Raw genomic sequence first — 20,711 nt, forward strand, 5'->3', positions numbered from 1 at the left:
TAGGTTATTTTTTGAGTCGGGAATGCTCAAAAAATTTTCCCATATAAGTTAATGGTAATTGCTTCTTTGCTTTATGCCATTTCAGCACGAAAGGTTTCATAGGAATGCTCTACCTTAGTGGGGGAAATACAGGACAAGGCCAGTCCCATATAGAACAAACCAATTTAGCCCAATATACAGAAACAACAGGAATTCTGCAGATGCTGGAAATTCAAGCAACACACATCAAAGTTGCTGGAGGACGCAGCAGGCCAGGCAGCATCTCTAGGAAGAGGTGCAGTCGACATTTCAGGCCGAGACCCTTCGTCAGGACATATATATATGTATAGCCCAATATACGGGATGTCCTGGCAAATACGGGACAGATGGCAACCCTATGTTCAAGTCCAACAGTGCGTGACAGAGAATGAGGAAAGGTGCAGCTGACTCATACCGTTCCCTCGCGTCCCGGTGGCACATGCTTTGAGGCCTGGTTGTTGGGGACCGTTGCTCTATTACACTCGCTTCCAACTTCTCAGTCAGGTTACAGTTTAGAACATGGTGCACCTGGTCTGCTACAACAGGATACATTTCTGCAGTGCAACATACCTGTAATTCCACTATGCTTTCCCAAATCAGAAATAGGTTTATTATCACTGGCTTAAGTGACATGAAATTTGTTGTCTTGTGGCAGCATTAGGGTGCATGGACATAAAATTACCGTCAATTACAAAATACTGTAAATAAATAGTGCAAAGAAAGGAATAATGGCTTAGTGTTCATGGGCATTTAGAATTCTGATAGTATAGGGGAAGAAGCTGTTCCTAAATGGTTTAATGTGGGTCTTCAAAACTCATGTACCTCCTTAATAGTAATAATGAGAAGACAACATGTCCCAAATGGCGAGATACTTTTCTGTAGTGTTCTGTTTAAATTCATATTTAAAAATTTATATACAGTTTTAAAAAAAAATATCCCCATCATTCACATCCTCCCTATAATTCACACATACCTGAAGATTAAAATTTGGCAACAAAGATCGAAAGAACAGGGACAGAGTATTTTCATCTGTTGCTTGATTTACCCTGAAAGATTAACCACTGATTGAACAAACTCAAAACTCAGTTAGATTAAAATACGAAAAGTAAATAAAAATGCATAAATTAACTATTTGAGTAAAATCTCTCCTCTGTATTTAAAATCTTGACTTCACAAGCTTATAGACAATTCTCATAAAATCATAAAAGGATAATCACTTAAATTTTGTTTCATTATTTTTATAAATCAACAAAACCCAACTTTGCCATGCATAACACAAAAACATACTATTCCACAGAAACATAGAAAACCTACAGCACAATACAGGCCCTTCAGCCTACAATGTTGTGCTGAACATGTACTTACTTTAGAAATTACCCAGGGTTACCCATAGCCCTCTATTTTTCTAAGCTCCATGTACCTATCCTGGAGTCTCTTAAAAGACCCTGTAAGAACATAAGGTGTTTGAAAAAACAGGAGCTTCATACGTACATTCCCTCCAATTTAGCTAGGTTAATTATTTTTGTTAGTAATTACTTTGATTAGAAATAGTAGGGGCCTAGTACCAATCCTACTTACCATAGTTTCCTAGCTTGAAATTGTAGCAGTTTCTTTCTTAATTAAATCATCTACAAAAATATGTGGCATGGATCACATTGCCTCCTGGGCCTGCTACTCCACTGAATAAGATCTTAGTTAATCTGACCAGGCTCCAACTCTCCAAAATACAAGCTTGTGTGGTATTTTTCCACATAATATTCTATTTACAGATTTTGTTTCTTAAAGCTTATAGATATCTCAGGGCTTTCCAGTATCATTTTGCTAACTGATCAAATTTTCAAGGAGTGATAAACTGGTAGTAAAGAGGTGAGCAGCAAATGTACAAGTTGCAAAATGTATTTGACAAAAGTGTCATGGAACTGAGATTGCAGCAGATGAAATTTCATAAGAGTGAAAATTACAGAAAGCAGGAAGAAAATGGGCGTTATAGATGTTGACAAAAATTTATGGTTAATATACCCAGCTGCTATGTAACAGCAGTTAACAACAAAACAAACCATGTCTGTAAGAGAAAGCTATTTCAGGCATTACCGATTTTTGTTCCAAAATCTTATTTTGATGAAGTTGACTCAAAAATTTCTTCATTTATTTGGCAAAATAAAAACCCGAGACTGGGTAAAATACATTTACAGAAAGCTAAGAGAGATGGAGGTTTAGCATTACCTAACTTTAGATTCTACTATTGGGCAATTAATATTCGACATATGAAATTTTGGCTACTTGACCAGGATATACTATCCATTCCTAAATGGGTAGCATTGGAATTACAATCTGTTCAGGGCTATACACTTGGCTCTATTTTAGGTTCCTCTCTTCCTTTTGATTTGAAACGCCTCAAACAGGTCTCTAACCCGATAGTTAAATATACCCTACGTATTTGGTTTCAATTCAGAAAATTTTTTGATCTTAACCAATTTGGGCTAGCGATTCCTATTTTAGGTAACATTTTTTCCTCCCTCTTTTACGGATCGTGCTTTTCAAATTTGGAAGACTAAGGGTATTTCACGGTTTTTGGATTTATTTTTAGATGGTTCCCTTCTGTCTTTTGAACAATTATCTAATAAATATAATTTATCAAGAATACATTTTTTTAGATATCTACAAGTTAGAAATTTCCTAAGTACTATACTTCCTTTCTTTCCAATGCTTCCTCCTACATATATTTTAGATACTATAATTAACCTTAATCCATGTCAGAAAGGTGCATCGGCTATGATTTATAATATTATTATGAAACTTAGGAAAGCTCCATTTGATAAGATTAGGGTAGATTGGGAACAGGAATTGGGTTCTATCATTTCCGTGGATGACTGGGGGCAGATTTTACAATTAGTCAATACTTCCTCTATCTGTGCTAAACATTCCCTAATTCAATTTAAAGTTGTTCATAGAGCACATATGTCCAAAGATAAATTAGCTTGCTTTTATTCTCATATTAATCCTTTTTGTGATAGATGTCCGGGGCAGATAGCCTCTTTAACTCATATGTTTTGGTCTTGTCCTACTCTGGAAACTTTTTGGAGAGACATTTTTAATATTATCTCAAAGGTATTGAATATAGATATCTCTCCTCACCCTATTACTGCTATCTTTGGACTACCTAAAATTTCCAGTAATCTTTGTCCTTCAGCCCGTAGAATGATTGCATTTCTTACTTTAATGGCGAAAAGATGTATCTTACAACATTGGAAAGAGCTTAATGCTCCAACTACCTTTTTTTGGTTTTCTCAGACAATATTATGCTTGAATTTGGAGAAAATTAGAAGCAATCTTTATGATTCCTCACCTAAATTTGAACAGACCTGGAGATCTTTTATTCAATATTTTCATTTAATGTAATTTTTTTTTCTTCTCTTTTTTGCTCCATATTTATATACCCTTCTTGTTTTTTTTTTTACTGTTTTTAATGGAGTTCGGGTTTGAGGACATGATTTTAAGTTCTTTAACTCTACCTGTTTCCAAGTTAGCCCATTGCTTTGCTTTGCTTTTAGTTTAGTTGCACGGTGGGTTTTTTTTTTCCTTTTCTCTATTGATATATATATATATATATATAAAAATTAGTATACTATTATGTTACCTTAGTATGTTATGTTTAAATTACATTGTATCATTTTTTTTTCTGTATTAATATCTCCTGTAATTTTATTATATTCTAACAGTGTATTAGTGCCTATATGGCTTACCTTTTTGTATACTTATTCAATAAAAAGATTTAAAAAAGAAAAAAGAGAAAGCTGTTATAATACAGCCATGGCCAGACGACAGCTAGACTGTATGGGTCACTAACTTGTAAGGCCGACATTTCCTCCCACCCCAGAAGTAGCAGAGAAGAATTTCTGAGATAATCTCTAGTGTAAGAGTTCTGAGGAAAAATATTAGCTTTGGGATTGAGGAAACCTTGGGAAGAAATACATGGATTTTACAAAAAAATGAATGGCTGTTAGAAGGAAATACAGTTATTGAAGTTGCATACAACAGCACAAAATTAGTCTTGTACTGTAACAGGTGGCTTATCAAAATATAATGCATTTGAAGTTGTAAAATAGTAGAAGATAAAAAAAATTAAACAAGATGTAGTTCTTGAGTCCTCTCAAATATACAGATGCTACGTGAAATAGAAACTACAGATGACCTAAAAGCCAACAAATCCAAAGTGGTTTGTCAATAACCAAAGACGATGGGATCAGAAAATGTCTGCAAAGTACAAATAATTTCCTTAATAGCCTGTGAATAAAATGTGCTGTCCCATTCAGGGGTAGATCATCCATTGCAACCACTTCAAGTGAAAACAAAAGATTTGATTTTGGAGCATATTAATTTTCATCAATAATTTGTGGAATAATCTGCTATTCTCTGCAAATCTGACTAATTTGCAAGAAAATCCTGCTTATGAATTTGTGCCAACACCAATCTATGGGTCACTAACTTGTAAGGCTGACATTTCCTCCCACCCCAGAAGTAGCAGAGAAGAGTTTCTGAGAGGCACTTCTACTCAAGCTCAATTTCAATAATTAACCATTACTTTTAGCATACAAACACATTTTTTAATCCAAACATTGATTTTAACTGGAATTCCCATGGTTTTAAACTTAATTATCAGATATAATTAGCAGATGGGTCTATTGAAAGAAACATGATAGCATGGCACTATAGTCATGACAATAGAGATTTGAGCTAATATAATATGCCAGACAGATCAATACATATTGAGCATTGTTGGAGCTTACAAAATGGTGCAATAATTTTGGGAAGGCAGGAGGCGAGTCACTCACCACAGGATACCTTGTCCTGACACTCTCCTGTAACCAACATTTTTGTGGCTGGTTCTGTTGAGGTTATGATAAGTACAAGGATGTTGACGGTGCAGGATTTAATAGTGGTAAGGACAGTGACAGTGACTGACAAGGTCATCTGTGGTGTGAATGTTACTTGCCACTTATCAATCCATACCAGAGTGTTGTCAAAGTTTTGTTAAATTCGGGTATAAATTATCCCTGTTGTAGAGAAGTTGCAAATGGAATTGATGATTGTGCAATTATCAGCACAGATACTCACTTCTGACCTTATGATGAAATAGTCTTTGTTGGGTAAGGACACTGTTCTAAGGAAATTACTTCTGCAGTAATATCCCGGGGCTGTGATAACCAACCTCTTAATAATAAATCACACAAAATGAAGAAAAGTAAAAGTAACTCTATTCAGCTAACAGCTTTTCATTTCTTCCATATCCAAGGCTTCATAGTGCCTCACTAAAAAATGTCAAAGAAAGATATTCTTACTGCTCTGGAATTCAGCTATTTAATAACGCCTGGAATTGAGTGTTCCTGGCAAAACCCAAACTGGGCACTGATCAGCAGCACTGTGGCCAACAAATGCAGCTTTACCACACTGTTGACTCTTTCAATCATTGTTGATTATTGAGAGTAGAATGACAAGGTGATAATTTGCTGCTTCCTGCCTTTTGTGAATAGGATGTACCTACCCAATTTTCCACAATATTGGGAAGTTTAACCTGCTAGAAGGCTAGTACTGGACAGCAGGTCTTCAGCATAACAGCCAAAAGATCATCTGCCTCAATGACTGGTCAACCAATGCTACAACTATATAAAGTACTAATCGTGTCCCTACATGGCTCTATACAGTTCTAGACACTGCATCACAGGAAAGATGTTGCGATAGAGAGGGTACTAGATACTTATACTGATGCTCTTTGGGCCAGATGATTTACCTGAAGGAAGATTAAAAAAACTGGAGTTTGAGGCTGGAAATTTTAAATACAGATTTATTAAATTCAAGTTCTTTTACAAGGTGAATGGGTAGGAACTATTGCCCTTTGGAGAAGTAAAGAACTAGAGGGCACAATGGTAGAGGGGTAAAAGGGGGATGAGGAAAACTGCACTGCATACATGGAACTCATTTGGCAAACAATCACAAACATGTCCGATGTTACATCTAAAAAGCAGGTAAATAAATGTGTTTATCTTAACACACAATCTAATTAACTTGGTTTGACTAAAGAATGTCAATGATTCATACCTCTCAGGTCTGGTATATGTGATGATGCCATCTAATGGAGGAAGTGGATCATAACCCATCACTGGTTGAGCAGTTACTTCCTGCAAAAGAAAAAGGGAGAATCAAATTTTAATACACATATTAATCGATTGTGATGTAGGGATGCTCTTAGGAAAGGTACTTTTTTTGTATTTAAATTACCAAGCAAGATGATAGATGTGCACTCTGAGAATCTGCATTCTGTAAACAACAAAGGTATTTTTATGCTTTTGTGCCAGCGAACTGAAGATTTTCACATACACGTGGGAAAACATGGAAATTTCAAACTCACTGACAGATGTTCAGTGACATTATTATGGACAACAGACCATAATAATTCTCTTGCAGAGAATTATTCTCCATCAATTTCACTTAAGTAGAATAACTGAAATGGAATATGGTTCTCTGCTTGTGTTTAAATGTAATTGTTAGCCTTCTAAATTGAAACGATTTTAATAGTTAAAAAGTTAATTGTTTCCAAGAGATTTTGAGGCTATATGGATGTCAAAGATATTCAATGTTTTCTTAAGATTTGATAGCCAGCTGTAAGAGATGTGGTTTAGCTGATCAAAGTATTGTGGGCAGGCCTATTCCGGCTCTCCCATCCAGGTATGTATGGTCTCACATTCAAGAATCTGGCCAGCTCCTTTCTCATCTACAATTTTGTCAGGGAATCTACACAAGGTGAATTTTTCAGCAAGTTAGTAGCAAATATTGCTACCTTGCCACTGATCACAAATGCTGTGTTGCAATCTCGCCAATTTTGCCCATGTCTACAGACCAAAATAACTGGCGAGTCTTTGATGCTGAAGGATCTCAATCAAGTAATCTGCTATCAAGTTTGGCTTCTGGACAAATTAATTGTCTTACATCTAACAACCCTCTGAACATTTTTAATTGTCTGGCAATTCAGCATTTTGTGAAACACAACATCCAAAACTAGGAAAAATAAAGGAAGTGAATAAGAAATGTTCAGTTCCAAAACCCTAACTTTTCTGCATTTGCTTTAAGACAGGGTGAAGGTTTTTTTTAAATATAAAATTATAAATTATTGCCATAAAACAATACCAGTGTTTAAGTTATAGTTTTTAATACATGAATACCAGAGATTTTGCAACAACTCAAAATATTCTGTTCGAATCCACCATTTCTACAAAGAATAGTATTGTCTCCATGTTCTGACTCTAATTTCCACCACCATACAGGAAAATCTTGTCCTTCTTCTACAATGCATATTTTGCCAATTACCTTGCTAACTGCTTAATAAAAGAAACCTTACAAAGTACTCACTACTTTTGATCTTCCAGTTCTTCTCACCCTACTCCTTATGGCAAGGTTGACAAAAATACACATGTACACGGATAAGGTTTATAATTTCAACCATATATAAGCTAGGGATGATATATATATTTACAACTTATTTTGACTAAACAAAAATATGCAGCATATTTATGGATGATAAATGTGGAAAATTTCTTCCCAGTCACTCACAGGTGGAAGAGTTGCAATAGCCTCCTTTATTTCAGATAGAATAATGTGACGGTAGATGTTCCTGGGTACATTCTGGTATCTAATTCTTCTCCTGGAAAGGGAAAAATTGACACGTAAAATCTCCATGGAAAAAAGTACTTTCATTTCCACATTCCAAATTACTGACCTCCAGTGTGGTCGTGTGGATTTGCATGTTCACTCTGTGACCATGTGTGTATCTTCCAAATCCTCTAAATTCACCCCCTCTCCCCATTTCACTGACCTGATGGTTGGTAGATTAATTGGCTACTGTAAAATTGCCCCTAGTGTGTAAGTTATCTGAATATCATTAGGAGTGTGAGAAGAATAAAAGAGACTATTGTAGGAATAGCATAAATGACAGGTAAAATGAAGGAAAATCCCATGTCATTCTATAAATATATTAGAAGCAAGAGGGCAACTGGGGATGAATGGGTGTCTTTAGGAAACAAAGGGTTATCTGGCTGTGAAGCCCGGGGATGTAGGTAAGGTATTAAATTAATATTGTCTCCTGCATTTATCAAGGCTGCGGAGGACAGTGAGTTCAGCATGTCAGTTTAAGAAGGTGGAGGTTTAGATGCTTTGGAATGCACAAGGGTGGATAGATGAGATCTATCACAAAATGCTGTGGGAAATAAGGCAGGAGACTGATGAGGGTCTGACGGAGACTTTGCATCTTTGTTAGTCAGAGGCAAGATCCTAGAAAACTAGAGGAAAGCTAATGTTCCTTTATTGAAGAAGGGCAGCAATGATAAGCCAAGTAAGCCTTGTATCCATGGAAGGGAAATTATTGGAGAAAATTCGAAGAGACAGAACTTATGTACATTTGGAAAGGAAGGGACTGCATAGAGACTGTCAGATTTGTTCCAGGAAATTCAGTCTCACTAACTTGAGGAGGCAACAGAGACTGATGAAAATGGCCAACTTAGCAAGGCATTTCACAAGGTCTCGCATGGAAAACTTGTGATGAGTTGGATAATAGCATTCAAAATTGATTTGATGACAAAAGGCAAAGGGTAATGGCAGAAGTACGCTTTCTGATTGGAAGTCCGTGACCAGTTGTACACAGCAGGGATCAGTGCTTAATTGTAACATGATTGTTAATCCATGTTCTTGCCAAACAGAAAAAAAAATTGTATTATAATAGATTAAACACAGAAATTAGGAAGAAATTAGCTCATAAATCACTTTTCTGTGGACAAGCACAATTCCTCAAACATTGGTGAAGAAAAACTATAGATCTGGCATCATACAGATAGGTGGATAGATTAAATGTGACTGAATATCCGAGTTAAGAAAGGATTAAGAGACCAGTTGAAAAAAGATTACAGTTTACAATAGACATATTAACAGAATTATATGCAGAGTGGAATAAAAGCGAAGATCTGTCCAGCTTTTGATAAATGTAACGTTTGGGTTTCTAAGTCACTGACTTAACCGCAGTGCTCACATTTGAAAAAAAAAGTACATTTTTTGGCAGAACTGGTCGTTGTCCTCATCAATTTTTCCTTCCACTCCCCCCACTTTCTCTAAACTCGTTTAGAGTCATGGGCACTCGCATGGGCCCCAGCTATGCCTGCCTCTTTGTTGGCGAAATAGAACAGTCTATATTCCAAGCCTTCCCCAGTAATGCTCCCCAACTTTTCCTCCGCGACACTGACGACGGCATTAGTGCTACTTCATGCACCCATGCTGAGCTCGACAATTTCATCAACTTTGCCTCTAATTTCCACCGAGCCTTTAAGTTCACTTGGTCTATTACTGACAATTCCCTCCCCTTCCACAATCACCCTGTTTCCACCTCTGGAGGCAAACTGTCGAACGACATCTTTTATAAACCTACCGATTCCCACTGTTATCTTGATTATATCTCTTACCAACCAGTGTCCTGTAATAATGCTATTCCCTTTTCTCAGTTCCTTCATCTCCACCACATCTGTTCTCAGGATGCAGCTTTCCTTTCTAGGACATCAGAGATGAATTCCTTCTTTAGAGCGAGTTTCCCTTAGAGTCATACAATCAGAGAAAAAACAGCACAGAAATGGGCCCTTCAGCCAATCTAGTCCATGCCAAAACCATTTAAGCTGCCTCCTCCCATCAACCTGCGCCAGAACAAAAGCCCTCCATACCCCTACCATCCATGTACCTATCCAAACTTCCCTTAAACATTGAAATTGAGCTTGCATGCACCACTTGTGCTGGCAGCCCATTTCACTACCTCATGACCCTCTGAGTGAAGAGGTTTCCCCTCATGTTCCACTAAAAAATGTTCACCTTTCACCCTTAACCCATGACCTCTAGTTGTAGGCCCACCAACCTCAGTGGGAAAAGCCTGTTTGCATTTACCCTATCTACACCCTTCATAATTTTGAATACCTCTATCAAATCTCCTCTCAGTCTTCTACGTTCTAAACAATAAAGTCCTAACCTATTCAATCTTTCCTTATAACTCAGTCCTCCAGACCTGGCAACATCCTTGTACATTTTCTTTGTACTCTTTCAATCTTACTTACACCTTTCCTGTAGGTAGGTGACCAAAACTACACACAATACTCCAAATTAGGGCTCATCAATGTCTTATACAACTTCAACACAACATCCCATCTCCTGTACTCAATACTTTGATTTACCAAGGCCAATGCGTCAAAAGCTTTCTTTACGACATTATCTTCCTGTGACACCACTTTCAATGAATTATGCACCCATACTGCTAGTTCCCTTTGTTCTACCACACTCCTCAGTTCCCTACTGTTCACTGTGTAAGACCTACCCTGGTTGGTCCAATTGAAGTACAACACCTCACACGTCTGTATTGAATTCCATATGCCGTTTTTCAACCCCTTTTTCCAACTGATCCAGACCCTCTGCAAGCCATGATAGCCTTCCTCACCGTCCACTACATCTGCAATCTTGGTGTTATCCGCAAATTTGCTGATCCAGATTCCTCCACCAATGATGCTGCTCTTATCCATATCTCCTCCATTTCCCGAAAGTCTGCACTCACCCCATCTTCCCACCACCTTAATGATAGAGTTCCTATTGTCCCTAACTACAACCCCATGAGATCTGCATCCAACACATTATTCTGCACAACATCCGTCATCTCCAAAGGGATTCTACCACCAAACATATCCTTACCTCCCCCCCCACTTTACACAGGGATTACTCCCTGTGATTCCCTTGTCCATTCGTCCCTCCCCAGTAATCTCCCTTCCAGCACTTAGCCCTGCAAGCAGCCAAAGTACTACACCTGCCCATTTACCTCTTCCCTCACCTCCATTCAGGGCCCTAAACAGTCCTTCCAGGTGAAGCAACACTACACCTGTGAATCTGTTGAGGTTGTCTATTGTGTCCAGTGCTCCCGATGTGGACTCCTCTACATTGGTGAGACCCGTTGTAAACTAGGGAACTACTTTGTCGAGCACCTCTGCTCTACCCACCAAAAGTGGAACTTTCCAGTGGCTAAACATCTTAATTCCAATTCTCATTCTAAAATGTCAGTCCATGGTCTCCTCTCCATCATCAGGGTAGAGGAGGAACACCTTATATTCCATCTGGGTAGCCTCCAACTGAAGGGCATGAACCCTCCTTCTATTCCTCTTGCTTCTTCTCACCTGCATATCTCCTCTACCTGATGTTCCCCCCCACCCCCTTCCCCATCCCCGGGGTCTCCTCCTCCTTCCCTTTCTCCTATGGTCCACTCTCCTCTACCATCAGATTCCTTCCTCTACAGTCCTTTACCTTTCCCACTCACCGGGCTTCACCTATCACCTTCTAGCTAACCTCCTTCCTCTCCCCACCGTTTTATTCTGATGTCTTCCCCCTTCCTTTCCAGTCCTGCAGAAGAGTCCTGGCCCAAAATGTCAACTGTTTACTCATTTCCTTAGACGATGCCTGGCCTGATGTGTTCCTCCAGTATTTTGTGTGTGTTGCTTTGGATTTCCAGCATCTGCAGACTCTCTCTTGTTTACATCTTTCTGTTGTTTCATTGGAAATGTATTATATTTTGTATGTAATGTACACTTACTTGTTCTCAGACTCTTGTACAAGAGGATCTTTTGCGTCTACTCTTCTTAAAACTTCTTTTACACTCTCTTCCAGCCATGCTATGATTCCTGCATCTTTCCAGAGCATCCAATTTCTTCCAACAAATAGTGTTACTAACTGCTTCAGTGCACTTGGCTGCCTGAAGGGGTGGGAAAGGAATATGTGAAAAAGAGGACCACACATCAATGTACCAGTGTGGGTACTGGTAAGTACTGCCACGTGAATGAAGATTATTAACAACTTTAATGAAATCATTGCCTCCAAAGTTTTAATACATCTTCCCCAAAGGAAGGTTCCAAAATCTAAATTTTTTAGTCCTCAATGCCTCACATCAGCAGTGAAGATATGGTTTGAGAGTGGGCCAGTTACACCAAATGTGGCTTATATCAAATGTGTGTACTACAGCTATTTGGAAAATAGAGTATCTATTTTAATTATTATTCTTCTGGCTTGACAAGTTTGAGATAATGTACAACATAAACATTCAGACAGTATTTACATAAGAGGATTCAGTGTGCAAGATATGCAAGTTAAACTCTTGGATAAAAGCATTTCAAGTCATTACGAATTATACAGTAAACCTTTGGCACACTTGGGACCCTGGTAGTGCTGGACTAACAGAATTATTATCTGATAAATTACAAACTTTCAATTCACTTGAAAAGCAGTTAGACAGTAACATATCAGTGAACTGGGAAGTTTCAAGGGGATGTGGTGAATGGAAATGGGGCCCTGCTGAGTGTACAGGGAACAATGGAACTGGGGATCTAGTTAGTGGGAATTTCAAACATTAGCCGGATTACAAATCATCAGTATTCCTGAATGGTTGGACAGTGGATTATCAGAGTTTAACTGTATACACTCAGTGGCCACATTATTAGGTGCATCTTTCTAGTAATGTGTATGACCCCCTCCCTCTGCTCCCCCCCCGCCCCCAGAACAGACTGAATTCTTCATGACATGGATTCTACAAGGCTCTGGAAACATTCCTTAGAAATTCTGGTCCATGTTGACATGATAGCATCACACAGCTGCTGTACATTTGTCAGCTACACATTCATGCTGCGAATCTCCCATTCCACAACATCCTGACGGTGCTCTGTTGGATTGAGATCTGGTAACTGTGGAGGCTACTGAACTGCACTCAACTCATCGTTATGTTTGTGGAACCAGCTTGAGATGACGTGTGCCAAAAAAATCATTCTCTGCCACCAGCCTGAACTATCGACACAAGGCAGGATGGATCCATGGAATCATGGTTTAATGCCAAATTATAACCCTACTACCTGCATGTCGCAGCAGAAATTGAGATTCGTCAGGCCAATCTTCAATGTCCAGTTAAGAGGAACCTGTGCCAACTGTAGCCTCAGTTTCTTGTTCTTAGCTGATAGGAGTTGGAAGCCAGTGTGGTCTTCCGCTGCTGTAACCCATCGACTCCAAGGTTCAACGTGACTTGCATTCAGAGATGCTCTTTTGCACACCACTGTAGTTACGTGTGGTTATTTGAGTTACTGATACCTTTCGATCAGCTTGAACCAATCTGGCCATTCTCTGCTGACTTCTCTCATTAGCAAGACATTTTCACCCACAGAACTGTTGCCCACTGGCTGTTTTTTTGTATTTCATATCATTCTCTGTAAAGTGTAGAAGGCTGTTGTGTGTGAAACTTCCCGGAGATCAGCAGTTTCTGAGATACTCAAACCACCCTGCGTGGCACCTACAATCATTCCACAGTCAAAGTCACTTAGATCACATTTCTTCCCCATTCTGATGTTTTGTCTGAGCATCTTGATCATGTCTGCATGCTTTTATGCATTGCATTGCTACCACGATTGGCTGATTAGATATTTACATTCACAAGGTGTACAGGTGTATCTAATAACGTGTCCACTGAAAGTACACCAACATCACTGGCTTTGTAATGTAAATTTGTTCCCCCCCCCCCATGATAAATACCTTGTTTGTACTTCAAATCCAAAAAAGCTATGAGCTAGCACAGCCTGGTCTGCCTGCACACTGCACTTCTCCAGTAACGGCATCAGTACTGCAAGTGAAAGTAAAGAGTTGTTACATACAGTATATATTTCAGACAGGACATTATTCTCTATGAAGAAGATGGTTTTACATACACTTATAGCAGAAATGGCAAACAGTAAAATAAATATGACATGGTTGTTTAAGACTATTAAGTGCAAAGAGAGCAGATTAAACAACACTACTGGTCTTTAACAAGATAAATGCCAGTGGTCTTCAGTACCTGCTCTGTGCCAATGGTCTTTAGTGCCTGGTCTGCTCAATGCCAAAGGGCTTTGGTGTCTGTTCTGTGATTCACGGAGATCATGGCACCCTCATTTTACTTTAACTCCACATACTTTGATTCCCTTAATATATAGAAATCTACTAATTTTAGTTGAGAATGAATTCAGATATTGAGCCTCCACAACCTTCCTGGGTAAGGAATTGCCAAGATTCACTGCCCTCAAGGTTAAAGTATGAACAATGGTTCTAGACAATCCAACCAGGAAACGCATCGTTACCTAATCCACACTATCAAGTACTGCAAAAATGTTGTATGTTTAATTAAGACCCTCTCTCGTTCTTCTAAATACCTTAGAATTTGTGACTCCAGTCTGCTTAACATCTCATCATAGGACAATATTCCATCAATCTAGTGAATCTTCATCATGTTTATCGTTCCTTAGGTAGGAAACAGGGCAGCATGATAGCGTAACAGTTAATGCAACACCTTACAGTGCCAGTGATCGGGGTTCAACTTCCATCGCTGTCTGTAAGGAGTTTGTATGTTCTGCCCGTGACCACATGTCTGTAAGGACTTTGTATGTTCTCCCCGTGACCACGTTTCTTCTGGGTGCTCCAGTTTCCTCAGACATTCCAAAGGTGTACAGGTTAGGGTTGGTAAGATGTTAGCGCTGGAAGAGTGGCGGCTCTTTCATACTGCCCCCCAGCACATCCCCGGACTGTGCTGGTCACTGATGCAAATGACACATTTCACTGTATATTTCCATGTACATCTGACAAAAAAAGCTAATCTCTAATTTCTAAAACCTCTACACAATATATTAGATGCTATCTCACCAATGTCCTATATACTTGAATTAAGACTTCTTTCCTCTTGCAAAATTCCCTTGCAATAAAGGTCAACATACCATTTGTCTTTCCAATAACTTGCTAGACATTTTTGTTGACTTTCAGTGTTTCATCTATAATGGCATTAAGGTACTTCTGAATACCAACATCTTTGGCTTCTAAAAGATCTGATCATCACATTCCAATTCATGTGAAAAATCTGTTTTTTTTAGGAAGTTAATGAAACTTCCTAAAAAGTTATTCACTATTCTCAGTTTATTTACAGCAATGATTTTGTCAAAAAATTTACGAAACCTCTACATTACCAAAATTGCTCTTCCTAAAGCTGACATTAATTCGAATCGTTTTCCATTAAAGGGCCCACTAAGCATTGTATTACCCTCCTTAGGCTCCAAAGGTAGTCATAGCTGAAGGGTGGTAGTGGGGATGAGCTCCCACTGCTACACAATTGCTCTTCATGGCGTGCGTCTCAAACAGCCTCTGACAACCAAGTCCAACTCCTGGCCTTCACGTGTGGCATAGTTCTTATGCCCGGCGAAGCTGTTCTCACTGACAGGAGAAGGGGCAAAGGCAGGCCACTGGCGCCATAAAACCAGTTGCTCCGGGCAGATGGGGCTCATTAACCACGGAGGGTAGCTCATCTAGGAGAGGGAAACAACGATTTCAAACCTCCGCTGCCTTACAGCTATACCCGCTCACGGGAAAGGCTTTGGGAGTAAACCCCGAGGAAAAATCCGGAGTTGGAGTCCCAAAGGCAGCTGACTGCTATACCCAGCACCGGCACGGCAACTCCAGTGATGCTGCTAGCACCGAACTGTATCGACTTCCGTCATTCCTTTGGACCTGTCAGCAGCATGGGGGGGGGGGGGGGGTCGTCCCACTGCATGGGCAACAGACGGATCTCCGCATCAATTCTGCCCTGGCTTGCGCCCTGGAGAGGTCACTCCCAGTGACTACCAGAGGCGCAGTACCCATGGTCGACCACAATCAACGGAGGCCACACACACCCTCCTTTAATGACCCAAACAGTAAACATAAACTAAGGCTTCCCTTCAGAAATTTTCAGAAGAAATCACTTGCAGAAACTGACCACTAAATTGGTGTTAGGTCAAACGTTGTTTTAATTAAGATATTTTGGATTTTATTCAACTGAAAATCAGTTCTATTAATGGAGTATGAAATATCAATGAATGTCAAATGTTCACATGTCCATCGTTTTAAATGTAGTCTCTAGTTAGCATTCCATTAGATTCAGCAATTCTGTATCTGTGTATGTGAGGTCCATCCTGCCTACCTCACTGCAAGAACCCTTGAAGTAGCAATACATTACAGTTCTAAAGTTCATTTGTGCTGTAATTCTGAAGTGTCAATGGTAATTGCATTATAAGGTGGTAGATGCAGAACAGACATTTTCCCCATTATAATTGCAAATTAGTAAAATTGTACAGCACAGAAACAGGCAACTTCAGCCCACTTTGTCCACGTTGACTGTGAATATTAGTGTACGCTCCCTCACCTCTCCAGTCTCCATGTCCACCTCTCTGGAGATTAATGATGAGAACTGTTCATTCAGGGTCTTTCTGTATTCCCTGGCTCATCGATTACACCTTGGTGCCTCACTGTCTTGCTCTTTCCTTAGCTAGCTTCTTGCTTCTTATTGATGTAAAAATGTTTTAGTGCTCTCCTTGATCCTACTTGCTGAGGTCATTTAATGGTGATGCTTTACTCTCCTATTTTTTCTTAGCAATTAGCAATGAAAACAATCTGTAGTTTAGTCAACTCAGGGTGTATCAAATGATTGTGAACAGAAGGAAAGTCCCAGAATAGATCTCCAGGTCTTTTTTTTGGGTAGGTGGAAGAAAATAGGTGATTTTTTTTCCCCCCAGACTCATATTCACATTTACAAAATGCATATGATAGTGATAATAAAGAAAATACCAACCTACTAATTTCCGAACAAAATTCACTTTCATCCTGTCTTTCTATGAATACTGAGCTCTATATAAACAAACAATAGATATTTTCACTCCAAATCTTTCTGCTCACCATTTAAAACAACAACTGTTGAAGACTGGCATGCATACATAATGTCTGTAACTTGTCACAAGTCTTTCTTCAAAACAAACACAGACATGATAAAGAAAGGTTTCACTGCTAAGCAAATCCTCTGTTGAAGTATTAAGGCTACTTACCACTTGGAAACACAATGAGAGCCTTTTGTATCAGATGGTTAGCTCGTTCCAGCTTTTGAGCGGACTCCACTTCTGAAAGATCTTCCTGTTGACTAAGATGATAATAGGCCAGTGGAATGGAGAATGCAAAATTTGGAAGCTGAGACAGATTCAAATGGAACTGAGAGATAGCAGAAAGAAATACGAGATTACTACTAATTCTGAGGTTAATTTAGTTTTTCTGTAGTCACTAGACCTCAATGCTGATCTGTTGTTTTAATTAGGACAATGTCCTTACTAGACTAATGCTCATGATCTTCCAATCCTAAAACACTACATACATCAGTACATTATAACAAACAATGCTGTAAGCTTCCATTCACCGGGCAAAACATTGTTATACGGTATATATGCAAGTTAATTAAGCTGCAACACATGACTTGTATCTATACTTATGTTGTTCTTGTGAAATTATTGTTGGTACAAAATTAAGTTCAAGCATTCAACTTGTTCTGTTTAGCATCTTTCTGCTCTGCTCAAGTGCCTTGTTTCTAAATGGAGCAAGAGTTCTACAAAGCATTCTTACCTGACGAATACACTCTTCCTGGGCTTCCAGCCGAGTACAGTTATCGATTTTAACTGACAGGCTCTGCCATCTTCATCAGTGGAACACCAACTAAAATCGATACCTGTACCCGGCTGGAAGCTGAGAATAGTTTATCCATCATGTATGCCGGGAAAACACTAGATCCTTTTTCATTCTTTTCTGAGTTAAGAATAGGGTGAAATAGCTGGGTATAAAAAGTTACCCATTATTCACAATCTTCATAATAGGAAGGACGTGGAAGAGGATGCAGAGATTTATCAGGAAGCTGCCTGGATTGGAAGAGCATGTTTTATGAGGATAGGTTGAGCAAGCTAAGGCTTTTCTCCTTGGAGCAAAGGAGGATGAGAGGTGACTTGACTGATAGATAGATCCCAAAGGAATTACAGTGTCACAGTAGCATTACAAATGCACAGATATACAAATATTAGAAGAAAGAAAGAATAAAAAATAAGTTGTCTCAAACAATCTAACAGGAGGGAATCATCACTTCCCCAGTTATAGGTTGACTCATTATAGAGCCTAATGGCCAAGGGCAAGAATGACCTCATATAGTGCTCTTTGGAGCAGCACAGTTGTTTTAGTCTGTTACTAAAAGTGGTCCTCTGTTCAGCCAAGATGGTATGCAGAGGGTGAGAAACATTGTCCAAAATTGCCATGATTTTCCATAGGGTCCTTTGTGCTACCACAGCCCCCAGTGTGTCCAGGTTGACTCCTTCCTAATCACCCATGTTGATGCCATTGCCCCAGCACAACACCACACTGAAGATTGTGCTGGCTACGAGAGGCTGGTAGAACATGTGAAGGAGAGGCTTGCATACTGCAGAGGACCTGTCTCCTCAGGAACAGGTGATTCTGGTCCTTCTTGTACGCAGCCTCTGTGTTGGTGCTCCACTCAAGTCTATGATCCAGGTGCACCCCCAGGTACTTGTAGGTCCTCACCACATCCGCGTCCTCACCATCAATATTAACAGGAAGCAGTGCAGGCTTCGTCTTCCTAAAATCCATCACCGTCTATCTTACTGATGTTGAAATGCAGATTGTTTAGCTTGCATCATGTGACAAAGTACTTCACCAGGGCCCTGTAATCATCCTCCCATCCTCCTTTTATACACTCAACTATTGCTGAGTCATCAGAGAATTTCTGCAGATGACATAATTCAGTGTTGTATCTAAAGCCTGAGGTTCACAGGGTACACAGGAAGGGAACCAATACAGTCCCCTGTGGGGCCCCAGTGATGCTTACAGCCATGTCTGATACACAGCTCTGAAGCCACACAAACTGTGGTTTGCCAGTCAGGTAGTCCAGGATACAATGGAAGTGCCAGCCTGCCCTGAACAGAGCTTTTCCTTCAGCATGGTATAGTATGGAAAGCATTTGAGAAATCAAAATAAAACATGATCCTCACAGTGCTGCCCTGCTTACCCAAATGGCAGTAGGCTCTGTTCACCAGGTAGATGACAGCATCGTTGACTCCAGTGTGCTCCTGGCAGGCAAACTGCAGGGGTTGGAAGAGAGTCAGGACCAGCTTCTCTAGGGTCTTCATGATGTATGAGGTCAGGGCCACTGGACAGTAGTCATGTGGACAATAGAAGTGTACAAGATAATAAGAGGCACAGATCAAGTGGACAGCCAGAGACTTCTTTCCAGGGTGGGAATGGCTAATTCGAGGAAGCATAATTTTGAAGTGATGGTAGGAAAGTATGGGGGGTGGGGGGATGTCAAGGCAAGTTTTTAGGAATAGAGGGTGTATGGAACGTGCTGCTGGGAATGGTGACAGAGGCAGACTTTTTAGGGATATCTTATATAGACACATAGATCATAGAAAAATAGAGGCCTATGTGGGAGGGAAGGGTTAACTTGAGCTTAAACTAGGCTAAAAGGTCATCAATACATCGTGGGCTGAAGGGCCTGCACTGTTCTATGCTCATGCTAACTAGGGAGTGAAAAGTAAATGCTGTGTGAAGGCAGAATAAAATCATCTGTAATACTCCAAGTATTCAGAATTCTGCCGACGCTCATATCCTGGCAACTAACCAACAGGGCTGCATAGCATCCACAGAATTGCACTTAAGCACAGTCAACCTCTTGATCAGACATAGGGTAGTTCAGTGAAATAAAAGTTAAAACAGTTTGCCAAACCACTCCAGTCTCATAATCTGATTTTTGTTATTTCTAATATACCAAATTTGTAACAAGCAAATGAATAGTTAAAAATTCTCACCTCCCATTCCTCATAGAGCCGAATCAGAAAAGCATACTCTCGTGCCCGCAATGCTAGTACATCGATCATCAACAGAGCACATAGTGGATCTCTCTCAGGGTCCAGACTGTGGAAATGGGTATTGTGAATTAGACTTTATTCTGATTCAGTGCAACATAGTGAAGCCATAATTCCTGGTAATTGTTCATAATTAGTGCCCATTAATGTTTCCCAGCAATGTACTCATTCATTTAAATCACAACAGATTGACTTATTATGTGACAATTAAAGTTAATTTGCTTCCCAGTTTGATGCCATTGAACACAATTTAGTACTGAGGAATAAAATGATTACAGGAGACAAGTAATTCTGTAGAGTTTTATATTTGCTCTATCCTAAAATAAACTTTGTTTGGTTATCCTTTCCCTCAATTAATATTTCATCCTGAAAAGGATTACAAAGTTATCACAGGGCACACCAATCAACAAATGACTCAGGATTCCTACCTGCGGATAAGTTTACAAAACTCCAGTGCTGTGCGAGGACAGCCTCTTTTCTCCAAAAATATCATATGCTTGTATAGTGCAAGGAAGAACGACCTATATACGTATAGACAGGGGAGAATCTGTATTAAACTGGGAGCTCAGAGTGACCTAGAGAATTGAACTGTAAAGCAGTGATGCAACAACAAAATCTGCTGGAGGAAAACAGCAGTCATGCAGTTATTCAGAACGGAGGTGATCACTTTGAGAACACTAATTATAATACACTAAATTGGAAGAAGTGCATATAAAATGCTGTTTAACCTAGAATAGTAGTTTCCAAACTTTTTTAGGTTACTGCCCCTTGCCTTGACTCCCAGACCACATCCCCAGTGCCCCCTCTCCCTTTCTGGCCATTACATAAAATTTACAGAGAATTTTGATTTACGATGCA

The 20,711-nt window shown here is 39.5% G+C and overlaps 1 protein-coding gene across 1 annotated transcript in view; it reads right to left on the minus strand.

Annotated features, from left to right (window-relative positions):
* Positions 1-20,711, minus strand: part of tcf25 (TCF25 ribosome quality control complex subunit) — a 44,085-nt gene that overhangs the window by 6,917 nt on the left and 16,457 nt on the right. The window contains exons 10-17 of the mRNA XM_072279741.1: positions 20,282-20,374; positions 19,797-19,902; positions 16,989-17,148; positions 13,645-13,732; positions 11,669-11,827; positions 7,624-7,714; positions 6,115-6,194; positions 992-1,064 (exon numbers count right to left, since the gene is read on the minus strand). Of these exons, the coding sequence (XP_072135842.1) occupies positions 992-1,064; positions 6,115-6,194; positions 7,624-7,714; positions 11,669-11,827; positions 13,645-13,732; positions 16,989-17,148; positions 19,797-19,902; positions 20,282-20,374 (850 nt within the window). The remainder of the gene's footprint in view (positions 1-991; positions 1,065-6,114; positions 6,195-7,623; positions 7,715-11,668; positions 11,828-13,644; positions 13,733-16,988; positions 17,149-19,796; positions 19,903-20,281; positions 20,375-20,711) is intronic.

Source organism: Mobula birostris, chromosome 15 (genome assembly GCF_030028105.1).
Source record: "Mobula birostris isolate sMobBir1 chromosome 15, sMobBir1.hap1, whole genome shotgun sequence".
Taxonomy (NCBI): Eukaryota; Metazoa; Chordata; class Chondrichthyes; order Myliobatiformes; family Myliobatidae; genus Mobula; species Mobula birostris.